Below are 14,150 nucleotides of genomic sequence, written 5' to 3'. Positions count from 1 at the left end.
TAATTTAATAAGTTTCCATTATTTGTTCTTGCTATTCTTTCTAATCATTAACAAATTTTTTCGTAAGGCCCAGATAATATAATTCTCAGGGGCCCGTCCAGTACTAGATTCGCCCCTGTTGCTGACAATATAAACAGTTACAGTTCTTTTAAATATTTAAAATATTAAACAGAATTTAGTGATAGTAAACTGATTCTAGTAAGTCAAATTTAAAGTTAATCAATAATCTTTTATATTTTATTATTTTATATTTAGCGTTAAGTACTTATAGATACAAATTGCAAGCAGTTGTGACTGTCGGCGACATCAACAGTGTCATTTCGGCATCAATTGAGGCCATCACATAATACATTAATTTGTGAGCACTTTATATCGTTTCAATTAACTAAACTATTTCATGATCATTTCAATCATTCTTTTGAATGGTCCTCTAGATTGTAATTTTATCGTGATAGATACTCTGTTTTCGCTAACTTCTCCGCAATGCTATATTCAGATATATGTAGGTCCGATACTCGTGTTAGCAAGTATCGAGTAACTTACCTAACAAGCATCTATACAAATCTTTATTCAAAAAATGTGATATGGCTATCTAATCGCAGTGGCACATGAATATATGTAGCTATAATGTATTGAAATGTGTTCTAATGGAGATTAAATTAACTAATAACAATGATCCACGATATATTAACGTGGAATTATGAAAAAAAAGATCTAAAATAACGAATAAGTTGTGTCGATTAAATAAGAAATATAATAAAAGGTAAGCATTGTCCTTATTTGAATATTACATTTATTAAATTAATTTTGCATATAAAATCGTGAGAGAAATGCTATTATTAAAGATACGATTAAAAGAAAGAGATGAATAAAATCAAGTATGTTTTTCTATTTGTTCCATACGAAAAGCCAAAAGATAACACAAATTTTATTTGTTCGTGGCACACTTTGTGATATATACGGTCAATGCGTCGAACGAAGCCGAATATTGTGATCTTATCTTCGATCAAACTTTAATTTAAAAATTTAATTATTTTTCAAAGTGCCTTTCATCCTTGACTATAGACAATGGTAAGGTTATTCTCTATACATTATGAGGAGTGTAATTTTTTCCTTTATGCATTAATACTGCTAACTTTCAGAAAGACGGAATAAGATTGCGTCAACATGTCACTAAAAGATCTACTGGTGATGTGCTGTATGAGGATAAAGCATTTTCAAAGAAGAAAGAAGTACTGCCAAATGAAACTCAACATTTACTTTTCCTTTTTACATTTTATCTTTTTGTGTCTATTATCATAATTACATTTGAGAAGAAATTACCTGAACCATTAACAATAAATAAAGAAGGTCTATACCCTGGAAAATTCATAGCTGAAAGAGCACATAATCACCTTTTAAATATTACATCTATCGGGCCACGAATTGTTGGAAGTTATGAGAATGAAGTATTGGCAATTAAATATTTAACAAACATTATCAATAATGTAGTTAAAGGTGCTAATGAGAATCATAAGATTCTAATTAATGTAACCAAGCATAGTGGAGCTTTTCCTTTAAAATTTCTGGATGGAATGACAAACGTATATAGAAATGTTCAAAATGTCATTGTTAAAATCGGTCCTCACAGATCTACACAGAGTAGTTTATTAATAAATTGTCATTTTGATACCTTTCCAGAAAGTCCTGGTAATGATTAATTGAAAGAATTTAATGATTATCAATAATTAAATATTAATATAATTTTTTATTTCAGGTGGATCTGATGATGGAGCTGGTTGTGCTGTGATGTTAGAAATTTTACGTGTGATTGCTCATAGTTCAAAGTTGTTAAAACATAACATTATATTTTTATTTAATGGTGCTGAAGAAAACTTATTACAGGTAGATTAATTATGTACAGTAATGATGAGATTAAATTTACGTAAAACATACTTCATTTGTTCAGAAATACTAATTGCATAACTTATATAGGCTTCCCATGGCTTTATAACACAACACCCTTGGGCCAAGGAAGTACGGGCCTTTATAAATTTAGAGGCTTGTGGTGCAGGTGGTCGTGAATTGTTATTTCAGGCTGGACCTGATAGCTCTTGGATGCTTCAGGTATTGTTAAGTAATGTCAAATCGTTTCATTTTTAATATTATGGATATTGTATTGTATTTTTAATTTTCTTCACAGATATATGCTAAATCTGTTCCTTATCCTTATGCATCATCCTTAGCTCAAGAAATATTTGAAAGTGGTATTGTACCTGGAGATACTGATTTTCGAATATTCAGAGATTTTGGAAATGTTTCTGGTATTTATTCTATATTATCTATTTTAATATTGTATTTTCATTTGTAAGAAAGATTTATATTTTAAAAAAATTATAGGTCTTGATTTTGCTTGGGCAACCAATGGTTATGTGTACCATACTAAATTTGATAATATTCATCAAATACCATTAGGATCTTTACAAAGAACTGGAGATAATATTCTTGCTTTAATACAAGGAGTAGTATTAGATAATTATTTATCCATGGTACCACCTCAAGATCGTACAGGAAATCCTGTGTTTTTTGATTTCTTAGGAATTTTTGTTATTAGATGGCCACAGTATGTGGCAAGTACAATCAATATTATTAGCATAGTTGGTGGTATATATTCAATATATCTAAACATGCAAACTGCTCGACGAGGTATATCCATTATATTCAATTAAATTTATTCATATAGCATAATATATAATTTCAATACAATATAAATTTTGAATTTTGATTCAGATGTGAAAAGATCTGTATATTTAAAACATCTGCTATTATGCACTGGAGCAATAATCGTTTCATGGCTAGTATCTATTCTTTCTTGCACATTAATTGCACTTGTTCTTACCAAGCTTGGAAAAGTCATGAGTTGGTATGCAAGACCAGCATGGTTGTTTTTTCTATATGTAGTTCCAACTATTTTTGTGTCAATGACGTTCTTTTTATTTGTTGGATCGCGTCAGAAGAAGGTAAATTTGTAACAATGCATATATATCACAATAATCTGTTTTATTCCATAAATTTTTTTATTTGATTTTAATTGATATTTTATAGGAACTTAAATCTACATGGGTTTTATATGAAATATATTGTGATTCATATTCTATAATATGGATGTCTGTTCTTTCCTGTTGTGTTGTATTCGAGATACGATCTGGTTTTATACCATTACATTGGGTTGTATTCCCCACTCTTGGAAATATACTTCGATGTAATTTTTTTAACAAATGGAAAGGTACATAATTTTAATATTATAAAACAATAGTATTATAAAATTAAATATCCTATCTCTAATTCTTCATCTTACTTGTAGGCTGGAAATGGCTGTTTTATTATTTAGTGACAATGTGTTTACCTTACATACAATCATTTTATTTAGTAATTGGAGCTCTTTATCTTTTTATTCCCATAATGGGACGATCTGGTAGCAGTATAAATTCGGAAGTTGTTATGGCTAATATGTTGTGCATTCTTTTTTCTTTGTTACTTAGTTTCACGGTAAACTGTTTATTTTATTATTAAACAAATTATTTTTTGAAAAAACTGACAATAATTTAACGATTAATACTTTGATTTTAGTTACCATTTGTACTTTTAATAAAAAATGCAGAAAGAATCCTGAGTGTATTAGTGGGAATATTTTTAATAACTATAGGTATACTAATTTTGACCCCACTTGGTTTTCCTTATAGTGGTGATTTATCGTCATTAGCACCAGAACGATTTATGATTGCGGTAATTGAATTTTTATTATTATTAATTAAAAAATAATTATATAGTATTAAATAAATATTCAATTTTTAGCATACACAAAGACAATATTATGATATTAATGGTAACCTACGACATTCGGGAACTGGCTATTGGATAGCTGATTTAGACATGAATAGTCCATATAGTGTGGAAGCTATGGTACCTGAAATAGGTGCTGTAATGTCAACAGTAAAAGATTGTGAAAAAGAATTATATTGTGGCCTACCATATTTTATGCCTGTTACGACATTTTTATGGTATCGTTACATTTAATATTAAAGTATATTAAAATGATTGGAAAATTTAATTAAATATGTAGCTTATATAAAAATATTTTTAACAGGAAAACAAGTTGGATTCCAGGTCCTGCACCGTTAATTAGTGTTCCAACGAAACTTGAACTTATTTCAAAGTCCACAAGGCAAAATATTGTTACCTTCACTTTTAATATTACAGGTAATTTCCTTGTAATTATGTAATTTATAAAAAGACAAAAATTCAACTAAAATTGTATGCCCAGGTCCTGATCACATAAGTATAATTCTATCTCCATACAAAGGTGTTCATTTAGAGAGATGGTCTATTTTAGAAGGGAAACCATTAGAGGGACCTAAATGGAATGATAGAGAAACGTACTTTATTTATTATTCTTGCGCGTCGAATTGTGTTCCTTTTAGATTTTCTCTTGATTTGAATGTGAGTAAAATTACAAAATTTTTATGTATAAATTTATATTCAACTATGAATATTATTTTAATTAACGATGTCTGTGTACGTATTTTGTAATATGTATGTATTTTCTATGTAGGTAAATAGTATGCCCAAAACTCCATGTTTATCAATAGCTCTAGGCGGTCATTTCTTACATGGTGAACATCAAACATCTTTGAGATTCAAACGATTTTTGGCACAATTTCCACCTTGGTCAGTCGTCACTCCTTGGACAGCTACGTACACTTCTTGGCAATTTTAATATCATAGAACTGATTGTTCTATTGAATCTCTATCGAATGCATTTTCGTGAAGATAAATAATGGCAGCTTATTGAAAACGGCACTGTACTACGTTGCGTAGTTTTAGATACGTTTAAAAGACATATAATACCTAACAATGCAAATCATAAGCTTAAGAGTAGAGTAACCCCATACTACACAGGCTAATTCCAATGCAATATAACAAGATACATCGACCGATATTTAAAAAGAAAGAAAAGAAAAAATGTTGAAGAATGAAACATCTTTCATTCTATTTATATAAATTTTTTACTAGTGTATTATTAGATCGTTGAAAAGGTTTTTCGAGGTAGATCTAAGTTAAGGTAGAACGATTCGAAAATAACGATTCGAAAAATTTTGATTTCCTTAATTGTAGTTATCGTAGGATACCATAATTTAGCATATCAAATGTATGCCTTAGAACTTCAGCTCTATTTAATTTTTAAATGCTAGAAAAATAACAATTTGTAGACCAACTTATCTGTAACAGCAGATAGTGGACTGAAGAGATTGAAGTATTGCCATGTGATGGTTATCTTTTTATTGTGATCTTTATGATTAAGAAAATTGTTCATTAACTATTATCTTGTCTTGAGTGATCGTAATGACATGCACATGTGCAGTTTACAATCCTAGGTAAACAATTTAAGAGCACAAATGCAATAGTCTGCTTTATTATATATTATACTAAGATTCCTTTAGGTTTAATTTAGCATAAATTAATCTAGTGATTTCGACTTTCCACTATCGTATTTTATAGTCATTGCGTACATATTTGTATATTATTTTCTTTTTAACGTGTTGTTGAGTTTTTTATTATAATTGTTTGTAATGAGAATCATATCACAGTTACTTGTTCTGAAGTTGAGATATATTTGTTATAATTTAATGAAGTAATTGGTTACTGAGTTTGTTAATGCTTTTATTAGTCGTATTTTTGAAAAAGAAAAAAATTCTTTTTATCACTTTATTCATTTTCATCGTTACTCATTCATTTTCATATATGTCATTTCGTTTTTATACCATTAATAAATGTATGCGATAGTTGTTATAATTTAAATAGATCAATTAATTCACATAGACTATCAAGCAGTAAATAGTTCAAAACATGAAAATGCAATTTAATCAAGAAATATTTATCGAATTACATATTCGATTTTAATTGTAAGAAAATTATGCCAATATTGGTAGCCAATCGTGTAGCCGAAAGTAAGTTCAAAATATTAATAGGATTTAATACGAAAAATTTCGATATAAATATAGTACTTTTACACCAACGTAAAAGAGAAACATTTAAATGCATGTAAGTTCAGCTTGTTACATGAAAACGTTAGAAGATTTAATTTTCTACAATTAACGTTTGATAAACTTGAATTCGACTTTAATATACATTATTAATTAAAAATTTTTTTAGTCAATGTTTGGAATGTTTGAAATCTTATTCCCAATTTTTCATTCTTTTTAATTTTTCTTTTATAATTGATTGAATATTAAAAAAATTATATATATATATATATTGCAACCAACTTTTATTGCACAAATTGTTGTTACAACTCTACTTATTGAAACTGCACAATATCACAAATAAAAATACTTTCGTTATTGCGTTATAGTTAGACATACTTGAGTATACATTTGTATTAACTTATTTATTCAATTTACAAAGATCTCCATTGCTCGTAACATTTTAACCAAGTATTAGTTATCAAGATAACGTATTTTATTTCGTTATACTTGTATTAAAACAACTGATAATGACGACGAATATTACTATTACAACGGCTTTGTGATCCCTCAATTTTTTTGTTTTTGTTCACATATTCCTGCTTTATTTTAATGTTCATATTATAATCTTATATGCCCGTTATTATTATTTAATGTTTCTTGGCGGATGAGTAAAATTTAATACAAATGAATAATAAAAATGTTGACAATGAATTTTCATGTTTATTTCTTTTTATTGCGATTCAATCATATTTAAATTCTTTTAATTAAGAATTATATTTATAAATTAATTAATATCAATATAAAATAATTAATATCCAATATTAAACAATTTGCCCCATAACATTGAAATGGATTCATTTTACTGAATTTATTGAATGAAACGAATTCCCCATAGATATATGCTAATAAAATTTAAATCGATAACGGGAAATTTCTCGTATTTATTATAACATAATATTGTACAGTTTAGAATTATTGTTATCAATGTCAATTTATTGATTGTATCAATTTTCTGTTTCCAAGATCAATCATCGATTGCTTATACGAGTAAAATGAATTCCATCATTCGACTGAAATTATATTTTTGACGCGTATTTCAGTTAAAAAATTTTAATTATCCAAGATTCTATAGTTATCGAATTTTTGAATTTTCAAAAATAGAAATTTTTGAAACGTGTAAAATGTTAAGAGTTCTCAAATTTGTATACACTCAAAAATCATATTTTTAATTTTCAAATTTTCAAATTTAAGAATTTTTAATCTGTAGATATTTTGATTTAATTAGAGTAATTGATACATGTGCAATTTACGTTTCCAAAATGCATAAGTTGAATATTTTAAAAATAAAAATTACATTTTTAGACTAGAATAACACTTTCAATCCATTAAAGCTCCTTGTAAATTCCATTTACTTTTAAATATTCCAGTTAGAATAAGCTACTAACTACTATTCAGAAGCAATAAAAGAGCTGCGCTTAAAATCAGGAAGATCCATAAAAATTATATTAAAAAATAATAACATTTCATTTTTTTCATAAACCTATTTTCTGCGGAAAAATCATGAAATATCCAAATCACTGGTTAGTAAGAAATAAAGAATTTATTACGATTCTAAACAATGTCTATACCGCTTACCTTATTACCTTCAAGCAGATACGTAGCTACAGAACTTTTCCACGTACACAGTAACATAAAATCTTCTCATCGATTGAAAAGTTTGTCGTATTTCCAATTTTTTTTTTCACTCCTTTCTTTCCATTTCCATTTTCCCCTTTCTCGCGCACTCTCTCTCTCCCTCTCTTTCTTTCTCTTCCTTTCTCTCTCTCTTGGTTTCGTAAGAAACGTGTCAATATTGACGCACCGGCATCCTGTAAGACGAGACCGATTTCCTGGTTGAGGCGACACTGATCTGCAAACGGGTCGTGGTGTTCGACTCACGAGTCACGAACCGTGAAACGGCTCAATAATCGCAACAAGATTCGTTAATTCGTACCACGGGGTACCTGTTGTACTTACCATAAGAAAACCGACGGAGACGCGGTTCAAACGAAAAAGAAAGAAAAGAAAAAGAACGGGAGAAAAGAGAAAAGAAAAAAAAGTTATCAGATACGGTTGAGCGATAAGGAAAGAAGCGCGATATATAGAGATAAAAATTCTCCACGGGCTCGAAGTCGGCCGAAACAATGCTTTTTTTTTCCTCCGTTTGTGGCGTCACGCTCGCGGTTATCTCGAGCGAAATTGTCGACTTGTCTCGTTCTCGATCGATTCTACGAAAAGTGTAAACTGATCACAACTCTCGCGAATATCGATAGATCAATGGCGGTCGTGTGAGAGACGTTTGAAGCTTTTGCGAAGAAAATTAAAATAGTGTGATCGATACGAAAGAAACTTTTTCGTGAAATGAAGCAGGAATTTTTGGAAAAAATGCGAATCGAGTTTCTTTGGGATTATTTTCAAGAAAGCAAGGTAAGCTTCGAGTCGATTAGTTTAATAATTGCTTCTTTTTCTCTTTGCTCTTGGTTAAGTTCTCAATCACTTGTTGCGTGCTTTGAAACGAGATTTGTTTGCGATCGAATGTGCAAATTATGTAACACACGTAGGCTTCCAGAGTCTAGTACTTACGTATTTGTGTAACGAAGACAGTTCGGTTATTTTGAGTGCGATATTAGTAGTAAGATAGTAAGATAGTTTTAATGAATTTAAGGACGTCTGTGATAATTGTATCGAGAGCTTGCAAATTAAGGTACCGTTTATTATGAGCCGGCTGTAAAACGAGCTAGTTGGAGAAGCTGCCAGGTGAAACTTGTTATCGTTCTCCTCACAACTGGGGTTAATTGTTATCGTTAACGATCGGTATGCTTGCTATAAATTATACTAAACACCGTTTTACGAGTTTCTTCGTACAATTGTGAAACTTAAATCTACACCGAAAAATCGATCTATTAACCTGATCTACCAGCCACGTGCATAATAAAAGTTCATTCGTCATTACGATAAACTCAATCTTGATATCAAAATTAATTCTTTTTTTTTTAGAATAAATAGAGAGATAACAGTTAAGATTTTAAATATTTCGGAAATATTTACTAAGGCGCTTTTTCTGTTTTAAGGAAGAGAAAAAGGAGCCAAAATTTTGTAACGTGACTTGCAGCGTCGCCATATTGAATTTTTTCGTTTTCTCAATTTTCAGGTTGAACTATTTTTTAAAGTAAGAATAGAGGATAAAAGCCGAAATGTGAACTGGAGAACAGTTCTTCTGGAGTTCCTCCTTCTCTAAATCGGAAGTTGCAAGGATTTCGTACCGCCATGGCGTCGTGAAATTAAATTTCGTCGTCGTCGCGATTTTTCAAGCCGAACCCCGCGTTGAACCATGCCTGTTTGTTCTTCAATTAGCAACTGACTGGCTGTTTTAGTTTCAGAGCAGCTCTGACTGACTACCTCATTTGCACGGCCTACTTCCTTCAAGATTCCTCCTTCGTTATGCCTTTCGCTCCTTTCTTTATCTAGTCGTGAGGGTGACTGCCGTCATTTTGCCGATCACAAGGTCGACTTCTAGCAAATCTTCGATCATTTCGTTATACAGACATTACAATTAAAAGATTCGAGACTATGTAAATTTACAAAGTCTACTCATCAGTAGATACCATATGTACACTACTGAAGAGAAAAGGAATGTTTAGTCTTCATAATACCAGGGTTGAAATCTAACACCAAACACCAGGTGAGGCACACCTGTAGCTCCACGCTCCTTTTATCCTAATTATTACCAAACTTACCTGTAAGTAAAGTAGAAAAGAGAATGAATATATTGCATCATTCTGATATATATATTTATCGTTCGCAGTTAATGTGAGTTATACTTATGTTGTCTGGATACACCTGCACCCCACTCTATATTACGGAGGCTCCACAAGCAATCCTATCGATCTTATATTTAGCGATTATCATAATTGAATTTCTTGGGGAACATATTAAGCGCAAACAGAAGAATTGATTTGAAGGTACATCAGTATTACATTGTGCAAAAATTTGAGATGGTTGATAATATCGACAAAGATTATATGACAGGAATACTCGAGAAACAGTGATACACAATCCACAGATATCAAACTTGTATTGTAATGAAAGATATATTGAATATTTTTTGCAAATGTGAAGGAAATATGGATTTTAAGATTTACGTCGATAAGATACTGTTTACTGTTTGTGGCAAAGAAAGTAGTATAAATATCGCCATATCTTTGTTCCTTTTCTTGTAACACCCTGTTATTTCTATTGTGAATCTGGAATATTTTGAGTTCAACTTGATTATCTGGAGCATCTGGATCTTGAATTTGGAGCATCTAATCTTATGGATCTATTTCTCTTTTTTCTATTACACTACCGATCATGTACACGAAACCCTTTGTTCAATATGTTAACAGTGCTTGACGAAGTACCATGTCTTCCCATGCCCAAAGTAAAACTAGGTAGGTTAATCGTCAGTTAGTCAGAGGAACGAAGAATTTCTTGTACCTATTTCAATTAATACTAATAAACGACGAAGCTTGACATTCGAAAGCAAATTCTTGTCCTTGACTTAATTGCAGAATCTTGCGGCTTTCTACTTTAGGTCGCAAATGTGCCAAGTGGGAGGAAACTTTTTCGAAATTTCCTTCCTTTTCTATCCATCGATGAATTGACGTGTAAGAGTAGAATTTTGTTCTAATTTTTCAAATGTAGCACTAGAATTACCAAACTAGTTAAAATGACTAATCTTATATCTTTTATTTTTGCAAGTATGTATCGGTAAAGTTTATATTGACTTTCACTGTCTTCCAAACTGGGGATTCCCAATCTGCGGATCGCGCATTCTCGGGAATGCTTGGTGTTTTAGAAGTACTTACGCGAAGATGATTGAATAATACAGATTGCGGTGAGAATATTCTTATTCTCTAATTTAAATGTTAACTATGCACAGTTACAACAAATTAGAAACGATACCAATTATATAAGTTGCAACCATTTCTGTAATGTTAGGTGGTACAGTTTAGAGAAATTGTCTATTAAATTGGCTATTCAAGCCAAGAAAGATTGGAAACCGCTGCTCTAAGTAAAGATAAATCAGCGACGAAAATGGACCGAAATTTAAAGGTAGTGAATATAAATCATCTCCTTTTCCAGTAGTTTGTATTTCCGTCAGTCCACTTTCCTAAGAGGACAGAATTAGGCATCCGAATATCCAGAACCGGATGGATGGTACGCAGCTCGTGCATACGTGCGTTCCTTTCATTCGTTCGTGTAAGTACACGACGTTCTATGGTCTTATATATGCATCCGCGTGTACGTGGCTCGCTTACTGATTAATTATTCTTCCATGGCTTTTTTCCCCCTCCTCCACTACCGTCACGTGAATACCGTGACGAAGGATGAACAGAAGGAAAACCACGATGGGCCACGAATCACCGAACCCTACGATCACTTTCTCCGCGAATCTTCCTCTATCTGCCTGTTGATTCGTTGGATTTTACTATCTTTTCCTCGTCCTCGTAATTTTGGCTTTTTATTTTCCACGATGGAAAATTGAATGGAGTCTTCATTTAGGTCCCAGAAACATCTTTAATGTTACTAGTAGTAGTAATTGCCATTGATGTTATTTAGTGGAATTCCAGGGTTGGCGCTTATAGATGGAGGAAGGTTTGTTCGGATCCATGAAAAAAATTGCATTTCAATGAAACGATGTTAATTGTATTAATTTGATTCGGTACTATCAGTGAATCCAACAAATCTTATCAGAAGGGACATCTGGAAAATAAATAGGAATTAAAGAAAGTATCAAAGAATACAAACATATGAAATATAACATAAAAACCTTTTTAAAACGAAAACAGAAATTGGCATTTAACATCAGGGTTAAATGAAACAGATTAAAATGATAATTTATAATTTCTTTGTACAGTTATCGAAAACACGCAAGTATTTTTGGAAAATTTTAATTTGACTTTATTGAGATAAAAATGTGATTGTATATACATATTTATCTCCATCGCCTGACCATAATTAAACGTTTATCCATAAAATATTTAAATATATATATTACAGGTCAGCAGGTTTAGTGTTAAATCCACCTAAACGATATCTAATCAAAATGAAACAACGGATAGATATAATTTTTACGCATTACATAAAATTACATCTTCTTTCCTCGCGTGGAAAGATAGAAATAAGTATACACGAAAAAGAAATATGAAAGAAATTGAAAGGTATCACGTATTTTTTCTAAATGACTAAATAATCTTTTCCATCGTCGTTAAGGATAACTGACTGCCAGAAGAGACTAAGATTCGTGTCGAAAACGACGACATCGTTCTACCCAGCTGTACTCTAGCACACGTTCACCTGTGCACGCTGGCACAGGTATACAACGCGGAGTATGATGTCACCGATACGAGCTTGGTATTTGGTACAGGGGAACGCGTGATTCGCATGAAAAGCTTGCTATACGAAGCGGCGGCTCTTCGTCGAACGATTTGGTCAGTCGGTTCTTCGCCATATCCGGTCACCGACTGACACACGCGCGTAGTCGCGCGCTACCAAGAACCGGAAGTCACGGAGACCCGGGGATCCTCCGCTCGTGATCGAGCCTCCTAGTTCGTGGAACGCTTTCTATAGTTGTGTCAGCACATTTTCATCCTCCTTAAGGGCACCAACAACCGTTTTTTGGACGCACTTCCGGTTGACCATCGTGATTTAAAGGGGCCATTGTCCGATTAGGATAAATCTGTTTAATTTCGTAAGTACGTTACGTTCAAGTTACGTTTAAGTCGTAACTACTCCAGATGTAAATAGTTGTCTCAAGAAAGTTCCAATGTGATTATTTAGAGGTGATTTTGAGATAGCTTCGTGATGAGATTTTTAATGTGCATTAACACGGAGGAAGAGTTAAGGCTCGATTGAAGTATACCTATTGGATGTTGTGCATGTAATGCGTAGTACTTGTAAACATGTTAAGAAATTCTGTTCACAAGAAAGAACGGTGCAGTAACAGGTAACAGAAAAGAACAATTCTTTTATGAATAAAAATTCCAAGGCTATCTTCATCTTAAAAAAAACCAGTCACACATTTTTTATCCTTGTTGAACTTACTTAGAATCCTTACTGTCTTCTTCTGTGTGTCTGGAATAATACAGAATTATTAACAATTCTCTATTTTCAGATCCCCTCAAAATTTACCAATCCAAAGAACAGTACCTAACAAAGACGACACCTGAAAATCAATAACAGATTAAACGAAATTAATCAACCCAACAGCTTTAACCTATTAACTGAATCGTTTCGTTAAAATAAAATTCCTTGAGATACAAAGTGAAAGATTCATTAAAAACAAGAAAGAAGTAAAAATGGATGGATTTTAATTAGTTCGATCGTTAATTTTTGGCAAACGTAAGTATAACATGTGTTCGTAATAACAAATAAAACAATGCCTTAAAGAGCACCAAGGGTCTGAGTAAATAAACTGTTACCTCCAACGTATCCTTGTCACGATTTAACTCATCCTTCCCAGTTAACAGGTTAATGTCTGTTACGAAAGGGACCTAAATCTCCGTGGTAGATCTCCACCATTTTGGTACCTTGAGTCTCCCTCTACAACTCATGAACGAAAGCAACTGAGAGGGAATGAGCAACCGGTGCAACAATTCGCGGCTTTGCCCGTAGAAAAGATCTTCATTAACGCCTGGTCGACCGGAAAAGGTGGTAACTCGTTAATACCGGCAATAGGACGATCGGGAAGAACAGACAGCGGAGAGGAGGAAGGCACGAATCGCACAATCGGTTTCCGACCAATAGAACAAGAAGCCAGGGGAGCTTCATCCCCTCTCGACTTGGATCGTTCGACGTCGTCTTCGAAGCCGCGACGCCCACGCTATCAGTTATTTGGCGAGCCTCCAGCCTTGTGCAGGTGTCTCTTTCAAATCACGCGTTGATTCAATGTATTTGCTATCCTTTATCCTCTTCGAGGACGTATTGTATAAGATACTCGTGGAGAACGTTGCACCTATTTGGGAATTGTTTCATTTATATTGTTCAGATAGGATTATTCTTTGGTAAGTTTTAAATTTTTAGTTTGTTCAGGGGGTGGGGGGGGGGGTCTTAATTTGTAGGGTG

At 32.3% G+C, this 14,150-nt stretch overlaps 1 protein-coding gene across 1 annotated transcript; it reads left to right on the top strand.

Annotated features, from left to right (window-relative positions):
* The first annotated feature begins 745 nt into the window (after positions 1–745).
* On the top strand, positions 746–4,969 carry LOC108553175 (endoplasmic reticulum metallopeptidase 1). The gene is made up of 15 exons (XM_017907971.1): positions 746–763; positions 910–1,071; positions 1,143–1,689; positions 1,757–1,884; positions 1,975–2,106; positions 2,183–2,303; positions 2,380–2,685; positions 2,770–2,999; positions 3,085–3,265; positions 3,344–3,528; positions 3,610–3,765; positions 3,835–4,040; positions 4,127–4,239; positions 4,304–4,479; positions 4,592–4,969. The coding sequence occupies exons 2-15, from the start codon at positions 1,069–1,071 to the stop codon at positions 4,754–4,756; spliced, it is 2,649 nt and encodes an 882-aa protein (XP_017763460.1). The 5' UTR covers positions 746–763; positions 910–1,068; the 3' UTR covers positions 4,757–4,969.
* Positions 4,970–14,150: the final 9,181 nt, after the last annotated feature.

Source organism: Eufriesea mexicana, unplaced genomic scaffold, assembly GCF_001483705.2.
Source record: "Eufriesea mexicana isolate 0111107269 unplaced genomic scaffold, ASM148370v2 scaffold9538, whole genome shotgun sequence".
Classification (NCBI taxonomy): Eukaryota; Metazoa; Arthropoda; class Insecta; order Hymenoptera; family Apidae; genus Eufriesea; species Eufriesea mexicana.
The sequence above is the reverse complement of the archived record's forward strand: the minus strand, read 5'-3'. Positions and strand labels throughout refer to the sequence as shown.

Excerpts from the sequence above, each read along its gene's own strand:
- LOC108553175 (XM_017907971.1), top strand. Across the intron at positions 3,266-3,343 it reads TTTTTTTAACAAATGGAAAG|GCTGGAAATGGCTGTTTTAT; the intron begins GTACATAATTTT and ends TCTTACTTGTAG. Across the intron at positions 4,480-4,591 it reads GATTTTCTCTTGATTTGAAT|GTAAATAGTATGCCCAAAAC; the intron begins GTGAGTAAAATT and ends TTTTCTATGTAG.